At 40.4% G+C, this 14348-nt stretch overlaps 1 protein-coding gene across 4 annotated transcripts in view; it reads right to left on the bottom strand.

The window, feature by feature from the left end:
• Positions 1–5658: 5658 nt before the first annotated feature.
• AQP9 (aquaporin 9) overlaps positions 5659–14348 on the bottom strand; it is a 115373-nt gene continuing 106683 nt past the window's right edge. For all 4 annotated transcript variants that reach the window (XM_054701835.1, XM_054701827.1, XM_037502570.2 and 1 more), the window contains 2 exons: positions 12435–12652; positions 5659–7496 (listed from right to left, as the gene is read on the bottom strand). In XM_054701835.1, coding sequence (XP_054557810.1) covers positions 7322–7496; positions 12435–12652 — 393 coding nt within the window. In that variant the 3' untranslated portion in view covers positions 5659–7321. The remainder of the gene's footprint in view (positions 7497–12434; positions 12653–14348) is intronic.

Raw genomic sequence — 14348 nt, 5'->3', positions numbered from 1 at the left:
ATTTTGGGGTGTTCCTGAGCGAGCATCTTTCTGCCCTCCTCGCCTTCCTCTCTCCCTCCCTTCTTGTCTTCCTCCTTCGCTTTCTTACTATAGACTTTAAGCGGAGACTTGAGTTATTCATACTCCTCAGTCATGGCACACCTATCAACATTCTCATGTCCTTCACTTTGTGTCTATTATATGTTATCATTTCCCTCCTTCACCCTGGTTTTTCATTCCTAGTCCCTCTTCGTACCATGGTTGCCATTTGAAGATGCTATTCTTGTATTTGCATGCATTCTTGAAAAATACCTATTTTTAAAATTCTTTTATTTTAAAGATTTATGTATTTATGCATACAAGAGCTGGGGTACAGGCCAGAGAAGCAGGGGGGTGAGAGGACTCACCAGAGGACAGAGTGGGCAACAGAACAGGCAGACTGACCAAAGTACACTGCTGAGGGGAGCAGCAGGCGAGTCAGGAGAGGTCTGCTGCGCCATGTGGGTTTCTACCTAGCTGGCCGGGGATTGAACTCGTGCTGCAGAGGCTGCAGACTGCTTCATAGAGTGGTGCTTAACCTCTTGTGCCACCAGGGAGGCCCAATACATGTATTTTTAATTTACATAAATGACAATCACTATAGGTCTTGCTCTATTCCTTACTTTTAATTTTTTTTTTTAATTCAGCACTGTTTCAATGATCTTTTTATAGTATGAATGCCCATCTGGCACACTGCCACTAGTTGCTACATGATGTTTGACAGTATGTATCCACTGTCTTTTATTTATCTAGTTCCCCAGTGATGAACTTTAAGGTTATTTCTAATATCCTTCTGTCAAAAACAACACAATAAACAGCCTGTGTATATGCTGCTATGGTTCTGACTGTCAGAGCATACTGAGTGGAGTAAGATTGCTAAGTCACAGGGACATACATATTTAGTGTCACTAAATGCTTCCAGATTGTTCTTCAAATGATCATAACATTCTTTTTTATTGAGAAATCATTTGAATGCCATAAAATTTACCCTTTTAAATTATATGATTCAGTGTTTTTTAGTTTATTCACAGAGTTATGCATCTAATTCCAGAACATTTTCAGCACCTCCACAAGAAACCTGGTAACTATTAGGAGTCATTTCCTCTCCTCCAAGCCCCTGGCAATCAGAGGCTGAAAATCTACTTTCTGACTCTATGGATTGTCTATTCTGAATATTGCATAGAAAAAGAATCATAAATGACCTTCCGCATTTGGTTTCTCTCACTTAGCAAATTGTCTTTAAGATTCATCCATGTTGTAGCATGTGTCAATACTTCAATCCTTTTTATGACTGAATAATATTCCACTATAATACCTTCCATTCCACATTTTATTTATCCATTCATCAGCTGGTGCACATACAAACATTTCCTTAATATTTTCAACCACCTGTTGAAAGCAAATGCAAGTATCACTCCCATTTTATGGACAAAGAGGTTGAGGTTTAGAGGGTCACTATCAGCAGTGGATCAGAGTTCAGTCTGACTATCTCGAGTCCGGCCACTTGAGTGCCAGCCACACAGCTTCTATACACCTTCACAGATGTACTCCAAAGGCCAGTGGTTCAGCAGCAAACCCTGTCCTTGGTCCGAGACTAATGACCGGCTCTTGATGGGCAGTGCATGGTCCCCTCTTCTCTTATCCATGGAGGTCATTTTTGGCTACAACTATATCATTTATTGGATCAGAATCTTATTCTCAATATCACCAGATAAAATCAATCAGCTGAGGCAATTTCCTTTATGTGAAGGTTGGGAAATACCACTTGTGTATTATCTTTTATTTCCAAAGGTCTGAAGACTTTGGGTAAAAAGAAAAAAAATCGAAGAAACCAATCGGAAGTATCAAACAAATACTGCTGCTACAGGTTCTAGTAGGTCACAGATTTTTAGGTTTTCACTTATCTTAGTCACAGTGTCTCATGCAGGGCCACACGGATGTTAAATATTTGGATTTCTTTTCACAGTGAGGTTTAGCTTTTCAAGTGTAAGCATTTTGAAGAGTATGCATTTTTGATATAACAATAGTTACTAAAGATCTATTCTGCAATTTCAAGAAATTCAAGATTTCCTCACTACCAAAAAATAGCTTCACTCCTAGCAGATGCTACTTTTAGTAAGAGCAGGCAAATGCATTTTCCTTTTGGTATAAGATTGAAAATATTTTACAAAACTCTTATCAAAGATTTTTGCACTTGCAACACAAAGGTACAAAACTGCAGCGAATGATTGCTGTAGGACCCCAACATTCTCCTGAGCAGTTAGATACAGAGTGAGTCGCTTGTTTTTAGAGTCCATACTGTCATGTGCCAGAATTAAAGGAGGGGTCACACTGGAAATGCAAACGTGAACTGGATGTTTGATGATATTAGAAAATTATTGTGAGTTATATTTATATGTGATAATGATATCTTGGTGGTGTTCAAAAAATAATCCTAATCTTTTACAGAAGTACGTTAAATTTTCATGGATAAAATGCCCTATCTGGGATTTGCTTCAAAAAAATAATCCCAGGGGAGTAGTGAGAAGCAAAGAGGGGGTGGAGATGGAACAATATTGGCCGTGTGTTGGCAATAGTTGAAGCTGGCTGGAATGCACGTTGTGCTAAAGTGAAGAAAATTAAGATACTCCTACGGACTTCTGTTAAAGATTTAAAAGTAAAAACTAACTCCTTAGGTGTTTGAAAGATACATGTGAGAGCTGAGTAATATTAAATTATGGAAAATATGAGAAGAGCTTGTAATCAGATTTGGATCCCTTACCCCATGTTTTAAAATTAGAACACATTGTAATGACACTAGTAATAATAACAGCAGCAGCTGCAGAGCTGCAATGGTTCAAGTGCACTGAATACTTAATATGTGCCTGGAATTTTTCTAGGTGCTTTATGCTGATGATCTCACTATTAGTAATTTCACTTAATAGATGAATAAACTGAGGCAAGTAACTTGGCTACTCTTACAGTAAGTAAATCCTGAGGAGCCAGGATTTGAACCTGGAGTCTGATTTGATGACCCATTCTTTCATTCATTCAGCATCTATTTATTGAGCTGTTATGATTTTCTGGGTTCTGGGGCAACTGTTGTGGAAAAAAGAGCAGAAGTCCTGCTAATGTAGAGCTTCTATCCCATTGCAGGGAGACAAACAAAACCCATCACAATTTATTCATGAGGGACAATATTTTCAGGAGCCCACAAAAATGTATTAATCTCTTTTTTTTTTTCAAAATATTGTCAATGAAGTTACTTTTTTTTAAGATTTATTTATCTATGCATACAAGATCTGGGGTGTAGGCCAGAGGTGGGGGGGGAGGGAAATGAGAGGATTCACCAGAGACAGAGTGGGGAGAAGAACAGGTAGATCTACTGAAATACACTGCTGAGGGGAGCAGTGAGTGAGACAGGAGAGGTCTGCTGCATCATGTGGGTTGCTCCCTGGCTGGGGATCGAACTCATGCTGCAGTGGCTGCTGATAGCTTCAAAGTGCTGGTGCTTAACCCCTTGTGCTACCAGGGAGGCCCAATGTTTTAATCTCTTCTAACATCATATGAAAAAAATAAATAAACTAGATTGCTAACCAGTACAGTCATAAAAAATAATTTATAAAAAAATTTCTTTCAAGGAAGGGCCCTACAAGTATAAAATACCCAAAGCCCATAAAAGATATAATATAGTCCTGGGGGAGATCGGGTCGTGTTTGGGTAGCACCTCTGTCTACACATAGTTCCACAGATTCTCTCAACTAATTCATTTATTCACATTCAATTTACATGAGGCCCTCGTTTCTTGAAGACAGACACTTCTCTTAGATAGGAGCTACTGTATTTCTAGCAATAAATGAGAAAAGATTACTTTTCTCCATGTACTGTGATTAGTAGACATGTTATCTCAGAGAACTGAAATTCCAAGTCTGAGAATTGATAAACAGCATCTCTTTGTGGGTGATGGTTGGGTGGGAAACCAATTTTCTTTGGAAAATTACCCGAGATTGAACTAATGCATTTTTTTGGTAGGTTCTATCCTTGAAACTTCCGTGAAAATATCGAACAACAACTTGTTCCAGGTCCTCTGTCAATGGTTTTCAAATTGTGAAGCTGTTCTGAACATTCCCCTTAACACACACACACACACACACACACACACACACACACACAGAGTTTCTCTTCAGAGAATCCTCAGTGGTTGACTTGCCTCCACCTCTCTATAGCAGCTCTGGTTTACCTATGGGTACCATATTAGATTTTATTTGAAGAATAGGTTCTGTGGCTAAATAAAACTGGTAAACCATTCTCTATAACTGGATGTTGTAATTTTTTTCCATGATGATATTTTTGAGCTCTGATGTACCTTTAAATAAGACAAGTGTATTTGTGTGTGTGTGTGTGTGTGTGTGTGTAATGTATTTAAAGGGAACAATAATTTGTATTCTAAGGATCACAATTTTAAATGTGACATGTTTACTCCATTTACTCCAATTTATCCTGTATATTAACCCGCATCCTTATTGGTTAGAAAAGTCCTACAACCTTTGCCATGCTCTGAGCGCTCCATTGGCGGGAGAATCATAGAGAAATTACATTTTTTGGGGCATTAAAAGGTTCCCATTAAGTTTTATGACTGACAAGGAAGAGAGTCAGGGGATGTGCAATTCTAACTCCTAAGGGCTCTTATTAACAAATAGGGTGCTTGGCTCTGTCTGGTTGCTTCAGTTACTGGGGGAGGGGAAGGCTTTGAGTGTGAGCCCAGGATACAAGAACACAGTTTTTGACTTTAAAAAATCTCCTTGGGTTGATTTCCATAAGTGTACACTTCCTCTTCATGTTCTTAGTCATTTATCAAAGTAGTGTTAAATGAGCACCTGCCTGGATCGCAGATTCCAAATCCAACACAAGAACTGAAATCTCAGGCTGCCCCTTCCTCTAATAATTATAACACTGTTCCCGTGCCCCAAGGGTCTGTTCCTGACTTGCATCCTCCCTCTACCCCCACTCCCAGGCTGTTCCTGGCTTGCATCCTCCCTCTACCACATCCATCCCCAGGGGCTGTTCCTGACTTGTTTGGCGTATTTTTTGGCAGAACTTGAGTCATGGTACAGGTTTTGACATATTTTCACTTTTCCTTGAATCTTGGGTCTCTCAACTTCTGTACTATTGATATCTGGGGCTGAATAATTTTTTTGCTGGGGGTGGGCATTCTAAGCATTGTAGGATATTTAGCAACACCCCTCCCCAGTTGTCCAGCAACCAAAAAACATGTCACTGCATGCCCCTTGCAGAGGTCGTGGGTGGGGGTGGAAGGGAAGAAAATCATCTCCTATTGAGACCCACTGCTCTCTGAGCTTTGTGAATCCTGACTGAGAACCCCACCAAGAATTACCTGATCACCACTAGAAATGGTTCTCAGAAAATCCTTATACCCACATCACTTAACCAAGGCAGTGCTCTTAACCCAGGCTGCACTTCAGAATCACCAAGCTATACAGTAAAGACCAAGTGGGCATTCATCTTTTTTAAGTTTCCCAGTTGATTTCAGTTTGTATACAGGATGGACCACCTCTGAACTGTATGTTCTTAGCAGTCTTAGTACTTATAAAAACTCCAAAAAAACCCAATTTTATTTCAAAAAGGAAATATCTAGGTAGTTTCAGAGCAAGAAAAAAAATTCCATATGTGGTTATATTATTGAACACAAGTCACTGGAGACAGTTCACATTTGCTTTTTGTTGTTCTGTTATCATCACAAAGCAATTGGGAAACAGTTTGGCTGAAGAGATATCACTTCATGGAGAGCAAATTCTCGGAGGTATCACAGAGATGCTTTTGACCAAAGTAACATCAATTAGAGAACTTCACGGGGAAGAACTAACCAAGAGGAAATTCCCTGAATGTAATGTTTGGCAATGGCCGGGAGAAAGATCAAGGCTTAAGACCAAGGATGGGCAAAGAAGGGAGGCCTTCTGGTAATGTTTCCGATAATGAAAAATATGTCCAAATCACCACCTATTTTCTTTGTTAGTACTTCAGTACTAGTAATGACAAAGTCTAGACAAGGAAGGCACTTGTATCTCAGGATCCAGGAGAATTATGTCCATAAGTTGTATATGTTCTGGCAGCTTCCAGTCCTACTTGTGTCCAGCCAGGAGGGATCAGCCAAGGTTCTCAGTCAGTTATTGATCTTCTGACAGATGGAGGATGCCTTAGATGATATTAAACTTCCTATGCGACATCAGGCAACTCATTTAACTTCCCTGAGATTTGTTTCCTTATCAAAAAAATGGGCAGCATTGCATTTACCTGACAGTCACTATGAGGAATAAATTAGATAATATACTTGAAAGGACTTTGTGAATTGTAAGTCTTTCCAGGGACTTCCATCTTGAAGTTCTACTAGACCAGGCTCCCATGGTTTTCAGTTTCGGCTTCTAGGGCATGTTTAATATGATGGATGAGTACAGTCATTGACTTCACTTATCAAATGTCAATCCTCAAGTGGGCAATTAGGAAAACATATTTGAGCTAAAAGAACAGAGTAATGTATTTTTCATGACTGAAGGTGACGTTGTATTTTAGGTTATTATATACTAAAGACCAGGAAATTAATTGCTACCCTCCAACATGCAAAGAAAGAGCAAGAGATTAATCTGATAAATGGTTTCCATTAAAACATTTCCATTTGGTTTCCCAAATTTATCTTGTCTCCTGAGGTTTATAAATGCCACAATATCCTTTTTCTGTGCCCTCCAGCTGCATTCTACCATTCCTGTTCCTGCATCAATGGATTTGGAGACGTTCAGCATTTATACAAATACAGAGGCACAGCATTATCAGAGAGCCCAATAGCTCCCTAATTCATAGATAAATTAACTGAAACCACTGTTTTGTCTTTCAATTTAGTTTTGATTGGTATATAACATAATCTTTATGGATAATGAAAACATGACTTTTGGTGACATTGTTTCATAAGGGCAATGCAGCTGAGACTATCTAAGTTAAGTTCATGGTCAAGGTTTCAAGTTATTAGTACTAACCCAATAATAAGGATTCCGATCAAAGGATTAAATAAACAGGGCAAGGAAAAAGCTATTTTTGGGGGATAGTTAGTACTATTCTGGGGGAAAACTGGTAGAGAAAAGGTCAATGTTTTCACCCCTTCACTCAGATGCTTTTCCTGTTAAGGTCCCATATGGCCAGCAAAGAAAACTGAGTGGATTCCACCCCAGGCTTATGAAAACATGGACACCTAATGCCATCTTTTCTGAAGAAAACACCAGCTCCGCCAGCTGCAAACCCAGAATTGAGTCTGCTACTACATTACCACACTAAGTTCATATTTATCTGGTTTGTCCTCAAACTGTTCTCCCTCGAAGTCTGGGTCCGGATCTGAGTGGTGGATTTCAATGACAAGAACATAGATGAGGCCCCCGATGACAGCACCAACCAAAGGGCCCACTACAGGAATCCACCAGAAGTTATTTCCAGCTCTGAAATCAAACAAGAAATTAGTCACACACTACTCAACCTTCTTCCTGGCATTACTGTCTAACTACTCACTAATCAGCTCATCTTTCTTATACTTATAGCTCCCTTATAACTTAGCAAGAGTTCGATACATAAAGGTGCTCATCGTAGCTTGGTAACCATCATCTCAGATTTCCAGTATACCCCATTTTAAACCATCATTCCATTGTCCCATTAGTATGTATTGAGAATATGTCTTATTTGTCTTCCTTTAAGAAAATACAGTCCTTGAATCCATGCTCAAAATTGAGGGCATCTAGGGAAAGTTCAAGTCAATTATTCCTGAACTGCCCTTCCCCCAACGTGAAATAATGAATCCTGGGGATCATGAATAGAAAAGAGATGTGGAAAGATTCCTGGATATCCTTGGTCTATGACTCATATCCTCTTTCCCTCACCCCAGGGGCTGTCCTGACTTGTATCCTTGAAAATGCTTGTCAATGAAGGAAAGAATTTAAAAAAATCAAAAGTGGATATATCTGTTGCCTACTATACATAATTAAATTCAGTGCTTATTTTTTGAGGTGACAGCTTAAAATTACTCTTTGATAAGATGTCGGTGTCATGATCCTCTCTCCCTTCTAGAAATCCTTAGTATCAGTACATTGTACTAAAGGTAGAGTTCGGTGACTTAGCAGGTGTTTTTGTGAATTGTCACTATCTCTTGAAATCCATTAAAATAGGGCCTCCCCAGTGGTGCAGCGGTTGAGCGCTGTGTTGTGAAGTTGCCTGCAGCCTCTGCAGTGCTCATTTGTTCCCTGGCCACCCGGTGAGGGTCCCACATGGCGGGAGGGACCTCTCCTGCCGCGCCCGCTGCTCCCCTCAGCAGTGTACTTCGTCAGTCTGCCTGTTCTGCTCTCTGCTCTGGCTCTGGTGAATCCTCTCACCCTCCCACGCTTCTGACTGTATCCAGTGCTTGTATAAATAAATAAAATAAAATCTTTTTAAAAAATTTAAAAAAATAACTCATAAAAGACTACAAAGCTCAGAAGCAAGTGATAATATACATTATATTATTTAAGGATACATATATTTGAGATAAAGCCTTTTAAGAGCAGGGGAATGATAAACACAAAAATTCAGGATAATGCAATGAGACCAAAAGGAGGAAGAGCAGATAGGTGTGAGGATTTTACGAGGGTTTAGTTGGGGGGAAGGGTCATGGCTGTTCTCTTTTTGTAATCCTTAATAACCTTATGTAACTACATGACTAGTGTGTTGCATGGGACCTTATGTTTGTATCAAGTTTTGTTTAGCAAAGATACTAGAGGGAAAAAGCAGAAAACAAGAGCCCTGACTGCGGGTTTATGAGAGACAGTTCTAATCTCAGGACTGTCTAGAAAGTCTTGGGGCCTTCCTTTGCTCGTCCATCTGCAGGGGGTTGTCCCACCTGGATCACCCAAGCACTCTCTAGTATCATCCATCTCAGCTCAGGAAGACAGCAGGAGGGAAGAGCATTGGGACAGAGCAGAGCAGCCACCAGATGTCACTCTTACTGCGTGGGAGAGAGGACCCTGCTCTGCTGCATTCCAGCTCCCTTTCCCACGCCCCCAAATCCAGATGGGCTTTTCTATGAGAAGCACATGGGCTTTAAGAACTAGGAGCTTCTCTTCTGGTAAGCACACGACGCAAGTCTGAGCTGCCTTATTTGGTCCATCATATCCATTCTTCTGTCACTGTTCTATAGTGAATCTTTCTCTATCATCTAACAGATTAGGGTCCAAGATCTCTGTCAATAAACATGTCCTCCTTTCACTGCCTGTTCTTCCTTCTGCCAGGTAGAACATGCTGGGCTCACACGTCATATATGAAGGAGCTCAGATATGGGCACTTGCCTGGCCCATCTTACATGCACACAGTATCACTTTCATGTAATGATTTGGGGGATGCCAGAAAAAAAGTCTTGTTAATTTCTAAAATACTGTCATTATGGATTCGTTCCTTCGGATAAAACATTTTTGAAACCAATACACCTGAGACCCTCATCCTTTAAGTCACTATCACTTCAATGTGAATTAGTGGACAGAACTCAGATGGAAATCCTACTACTTGAGGGAAAAACTAGTCAGGTTTACTGACTCTGCCCCTCATCATACCTTCCTCTCGCCCCCTGCTTCCCGTTCGCCCCACTACATGCCATTCGGGGAAAAGTGAACAGCTGGGAATAAGTGGGACCTTGGGTGTGGGTCCAAGCTAGGACATTTATTGAGTGTCTTACCATGGATATAGAACCTTAAAAGAATAATCTACCCTAGGGATCCTTTGGAGCCCTGCGATCACTTAGAGGTTTTCTTGAGAACTTCTGGGTTCTGGACTACCAGCCAACCTAGCTTTTTCCTAATTGATTTCTGCTACTCTACTTTTTCCTTTTTAAAATCCATCTAACATGATGCTGCCAGATTAATTTTGCTAACTGAAGTTGCAATCATGTCAAACTTATGCCCTAAATCTACTGCTGCTGCCTATAGTCCACAGAATAGGGGCCAGCAAAAATTCAAAATTTTCATTCTTGGATAATCGGACAACAATTGCCCTTTTCAACCTTCTTTATGCATCCTTTCAGCTAGACTAGATCACTTATGTTAACATTTTGACTTTATATATAGTACCTTCTCTGCCTGAGATAGCCTCTTCACCCACTGTTTAAACATCTTCAAATACTACAGAATGTCCCTAGGTCCACTCCCATAATTTCAGAAATCAGAGCTTCAAATAGTCTCAACTCCTGGAGTTAATTAGCTAAATCTCTTTCACAGCACCTAACAGTTTCCATCTTCTCTAAGAGCCTAGTTAGCCTCTTAAAATAGAACATAAATAAAACAGTGAAGGGCAGCAACTGGGCCTTATCATTAGCACAGGGCCCTGAATACAGACCAGGTGGCAGCCAGGATGAATAAATGAATGCATGGAGGGCAAAGTCCCGATGCTAATAAGGATCAGAATTTGACATTTAGTGAGTCCAACATTCTCGTATAGACATGTCAACATATACTTAACAAAGCAAGGAAAGAATATATCTGGGCTCGCAAACAAGATCTCTATCTATTTTAGAACCACCACTGTTCTTAGAACTTGGGGTGAGTCACCAAGAGGGATCAAAGGGAGGTTGAGATGCTTTGGGGGCATCTTTGTGCTAGGGGTCTCTGCAAAGCTAACAGAGGTGACTTGGTGGTAGGAGTGGTGGTCTCCTAGAGCAAAGCTCAGGAAGGTGGGAGTGAAGGAAACTCACTGGCTAAGTCCAAACTCACTTGGACTAAGGAGATCTTTAGGACATATGTTTTTGATTCTTCAATGGAAAATACAAAGGATCCTTCCCAGTTGAGGACATTTTTTCCAAACTTTCATGTTCTAGCAGTGATCATTCTAGAACAGAGCTTCTCAATTGTGGCACTTCCAACAAATTTGGCTGAATAGTTCTTTGTTGTAGGAATCTGTCCTGAGTACTGTAGGATGCTTAGCAGTGTTCCTGGCTTCTACGTACTAGATGCCAAGTAATAACCTCTGCCTCCACCCTCCTCAGTTATGACAACGAAAGATGTCTGCCAGCATTGCCAAGTGTCCCTGGGCACAAAATTGCCCCTGATGGAGAATCACTGCTCTAGAAGATTCACTGTGTTGTTAGTTTCTTAAAAATAGGGAATGTTGTTTGTCTGTGTCCCTCAACCCCTAGGACATGTCTAGCCCATAGCATTCTTTTATTCAACAACTTTTATTGAGACTTTCTATGTGTCATTCCCTATATTACTCTCTGTGGATACGACAGTGAAAAACTGTTAAGGTCCCTGTCCTCATGATGTTTCCACTCGAATGGCCCTCAGTGCTGTCTGTGGTTGAGATCTGAGTGGTATCAGTTATTGTTTTTTTACTTGTGAAATGACTCAAACTCTCAAAGGCCACATAGGCATACGACTACATATACAGGCCAACCTTTAGGAACCCTCGAGTCTTATTCTCAGAGCAGATATAAAACTGAAAATTGCTCACATGTTTTTTCCCATTTTTATTTCTCCTATTTCCTGATGAGCCAAAGTGAGTTCTTTTCTCATACAGAGATGTGATGAGTAGATGGGGACAGGTCACTTGCCTTTGTGGGGAGAAGTGGGAAGGAATTAATGGATAGGCTTTGTAGCAGGAGGTCGATACCACTAGGTGGCTTATTTCCTCAACATGTGCTGAGGTAGAATGCATGGGATCTTGCTTTTCCCTCTGGACAGGCTCTCCTTTATGTCTGTTCTGCCAGAAATCTCTTACTCATCAAGACCCAGCTCAGCTCTCACTTATTCTGTGATGCCTTTCTCAGCTTCCCCAAGGCAGCGTTAGTCACTTCCAAAGAGTTCTTTCAGCACTTTGTTTTAGGGGTTGCCAGAGTGCTTATTATGTTGCTCAAGGCTAGTATCTTGGCTGATTTTGAAATTCCCTTGCCTAGCACAGTGACCACAGCAGAGAGAGTTTTACAATAAAGTGAATGAGCGAATGACACAGCTAGTTTGGTTCACCAGACAGAGTCTTGTAGTAGTATCAGAAGATGTAAATTCTAGTCCCAACTTTGTCACAAAGTGAATCTATAGCTGAGTTATACAACCAAAATATCTACCTGAAACCATCGCTATACATCTATATCTATATATCTCTGTGTCTACATATATGGGGGCAGACCTAACTGTTTTAAATGCACCTGAACCCTTTCTCTCTCTACTTCTCTCCACTTTCCCTCCTCCCCACTCCCACCCCATATTCCACATCACCAGTTAAATTTTCCATACTTATCACCAGGGTAGCAGAGTATGCGCTTAACTTCCACCCTCCCATCTGAACTCTCTTGGATTTCCAAGTCAAAATACAGCCCCCCCTCCAAAAAAAAAAAACATAGCATGAATTGTCCCCCCCACCCCATTACTTACGTGAAGACCCCAAAACCCCATCCTGCCAAAGCAGTGAACAGTCTGGGGCTCAGGTCTCGAGCTGGGTTCATGGCACAGCCACTGTTCAGTCCCAGAGAGGAAGAAATGACAATAATCAGGAGGCCAATAACAACGGGCTCGAGGCCTTTGGGGACTCCCAAGTTTCTGGAGTCAAAAATGGCAAAGACAATCATGAGGAGGAACATGGTGGACACTACCTGGGGAGGAGAGAATGCAAGGGGTTTAGTTTGTATTCTATACACTCATCCACTTCAACATTCACCCATTCTTGTTAGAACAAACCTAGTAGTGATTGACGTACCCTGGTGAGCACACTGCCGGCGCTCTTCTTATCATGCCAATCTAGACATGGGTGCTCTGATATCTATTCCCATTTAGGGTAGGTACCTGCCTGAGGTGACACACTCAGGGCAGTTAGGTGTGGACCCGGAAGCCCCCCCTTTAAAGACCGTTATCTTCGCTACACACCACTACCCAGTGAAATAGAAAGACAAGCTGCAGCCTAGAAAAACAAGCAAAGAGGCTCTTTCAAGTTGGTGAGAAAAAAAATGTGAGACATCCATAGCTTCATGGGCAAAGGAAATGAGCAGAAAGTTCTGAAAGAAAAATAGAATGAAGAAACAAATATATGGGATCAACTAACTTGCAACGAAAAAAATGTAAACACCAAATGTAGGGAAATCATACCAGTTCTCTCAGGCTTTACTGGTAGAACTAAACTATATCTTTGAAAGGAAATTCAGCAGTAATTTATGTTTATGTAGTAATGTCTATAGTAATTGAGCTATATACTTTTTAGAAAATTATCTATATAATTTGAACCAGTTGGGTATCTGAGCTCCAAATTATGGAAGTAATCTAAAATACAGACTAATCATAAAACAAATATCTTCACTGAAGCATTGATTATAGTACTTGACAAGTAGAAGTACATCAGTAGGGAAAGTACATCAATTAGAAAAGAGCTAATCATATTGTAGTGACTATTGTATAGTCTATTTTATAGCCATTAAAAATAATAAAAAGGAAGAGCACAATGGACTATGGTAGAGGACTATGGATGTTTTGATGGTGGGAGAACTATGGTGAGCATACTTGAGGGGAGAAAACCTCAACTGTCAAAAAAATTAACAAGAATGTAAAACAATGGCATTTCATTTAAAAAAATTATATATAAAAAATAAAAACAGGGCCTCCCCTGGTGGCATAGTGGTTGAGTGCTGGGCTGTAAAGCTGCCCGTAGCCTCTGCAGTGCTGGTTTGATCCCCGGCCACCGGTGAGGGTCCCACATGGCGCGCAGATCTCTCCTGCCCCGCCTGCTGCTCCCCTCAGCAGTGTATTTCGTCGGTCTGCCTGTTCTGTTCCCCTCTCTGGCTCTGGTGAATTCTCTCACCCTCCCACGCTTCTGACTGTACCCAGCGCTTGTATAAATAAATAAATAAATCTTAAAAAAAAATAAAAACTAAAAACAATGAACATGAAAGTTATGTAGTAACATTTTAAAATGTGTATGCTATCTCTATTATGTAAAAAATAGAAAATTACATGTGCAATAAATTTTATATGAAAAAACGCACATAAAAATGAAAGAGAATATACAAAATATACTACAGGTATCTGAAGTGGTGGGTTATGGCTGGTATTTGCCCCACTTTCTATTTTCTGAACTTTCCAAACTATTATTTTACCTTAACAGCTAAATGATAGCTACTATTTACTGAACAGTTATTATATGTCAGGTACTTCATATACCTTATCTCATTAGAATTTCATAATAACCTGTTAGATAAATCCTATTATTATTTTCAGTTTACACAGGATAAAACTTGGGCTAAAAGAGGTTCAGGAACTTGCCCCAGGGCACCCTGCGCATACACAGAAGAATCAGGATGA

Source organism: Talpa occidentalis, unplaced genomic scaffold (assembly GCF_014898055.3).
Source record: "Talpa occidentalis isolate TD23 unplaced genomic scaffold, MPIMG_talOcc4v2.1 talOcc4.11, whole genome shotgun sequence".
Classification (NCBI taxonomy): domain Eukaryota; kingdom Metazoa; phylum Chordata; class Mammalia; order Eulipotyphla; family Talpidae; genus Talpa; species Talpa occidentalis.
This window is presented reverse-complemented; position numbering and strand designations above follow the sequence as displayed.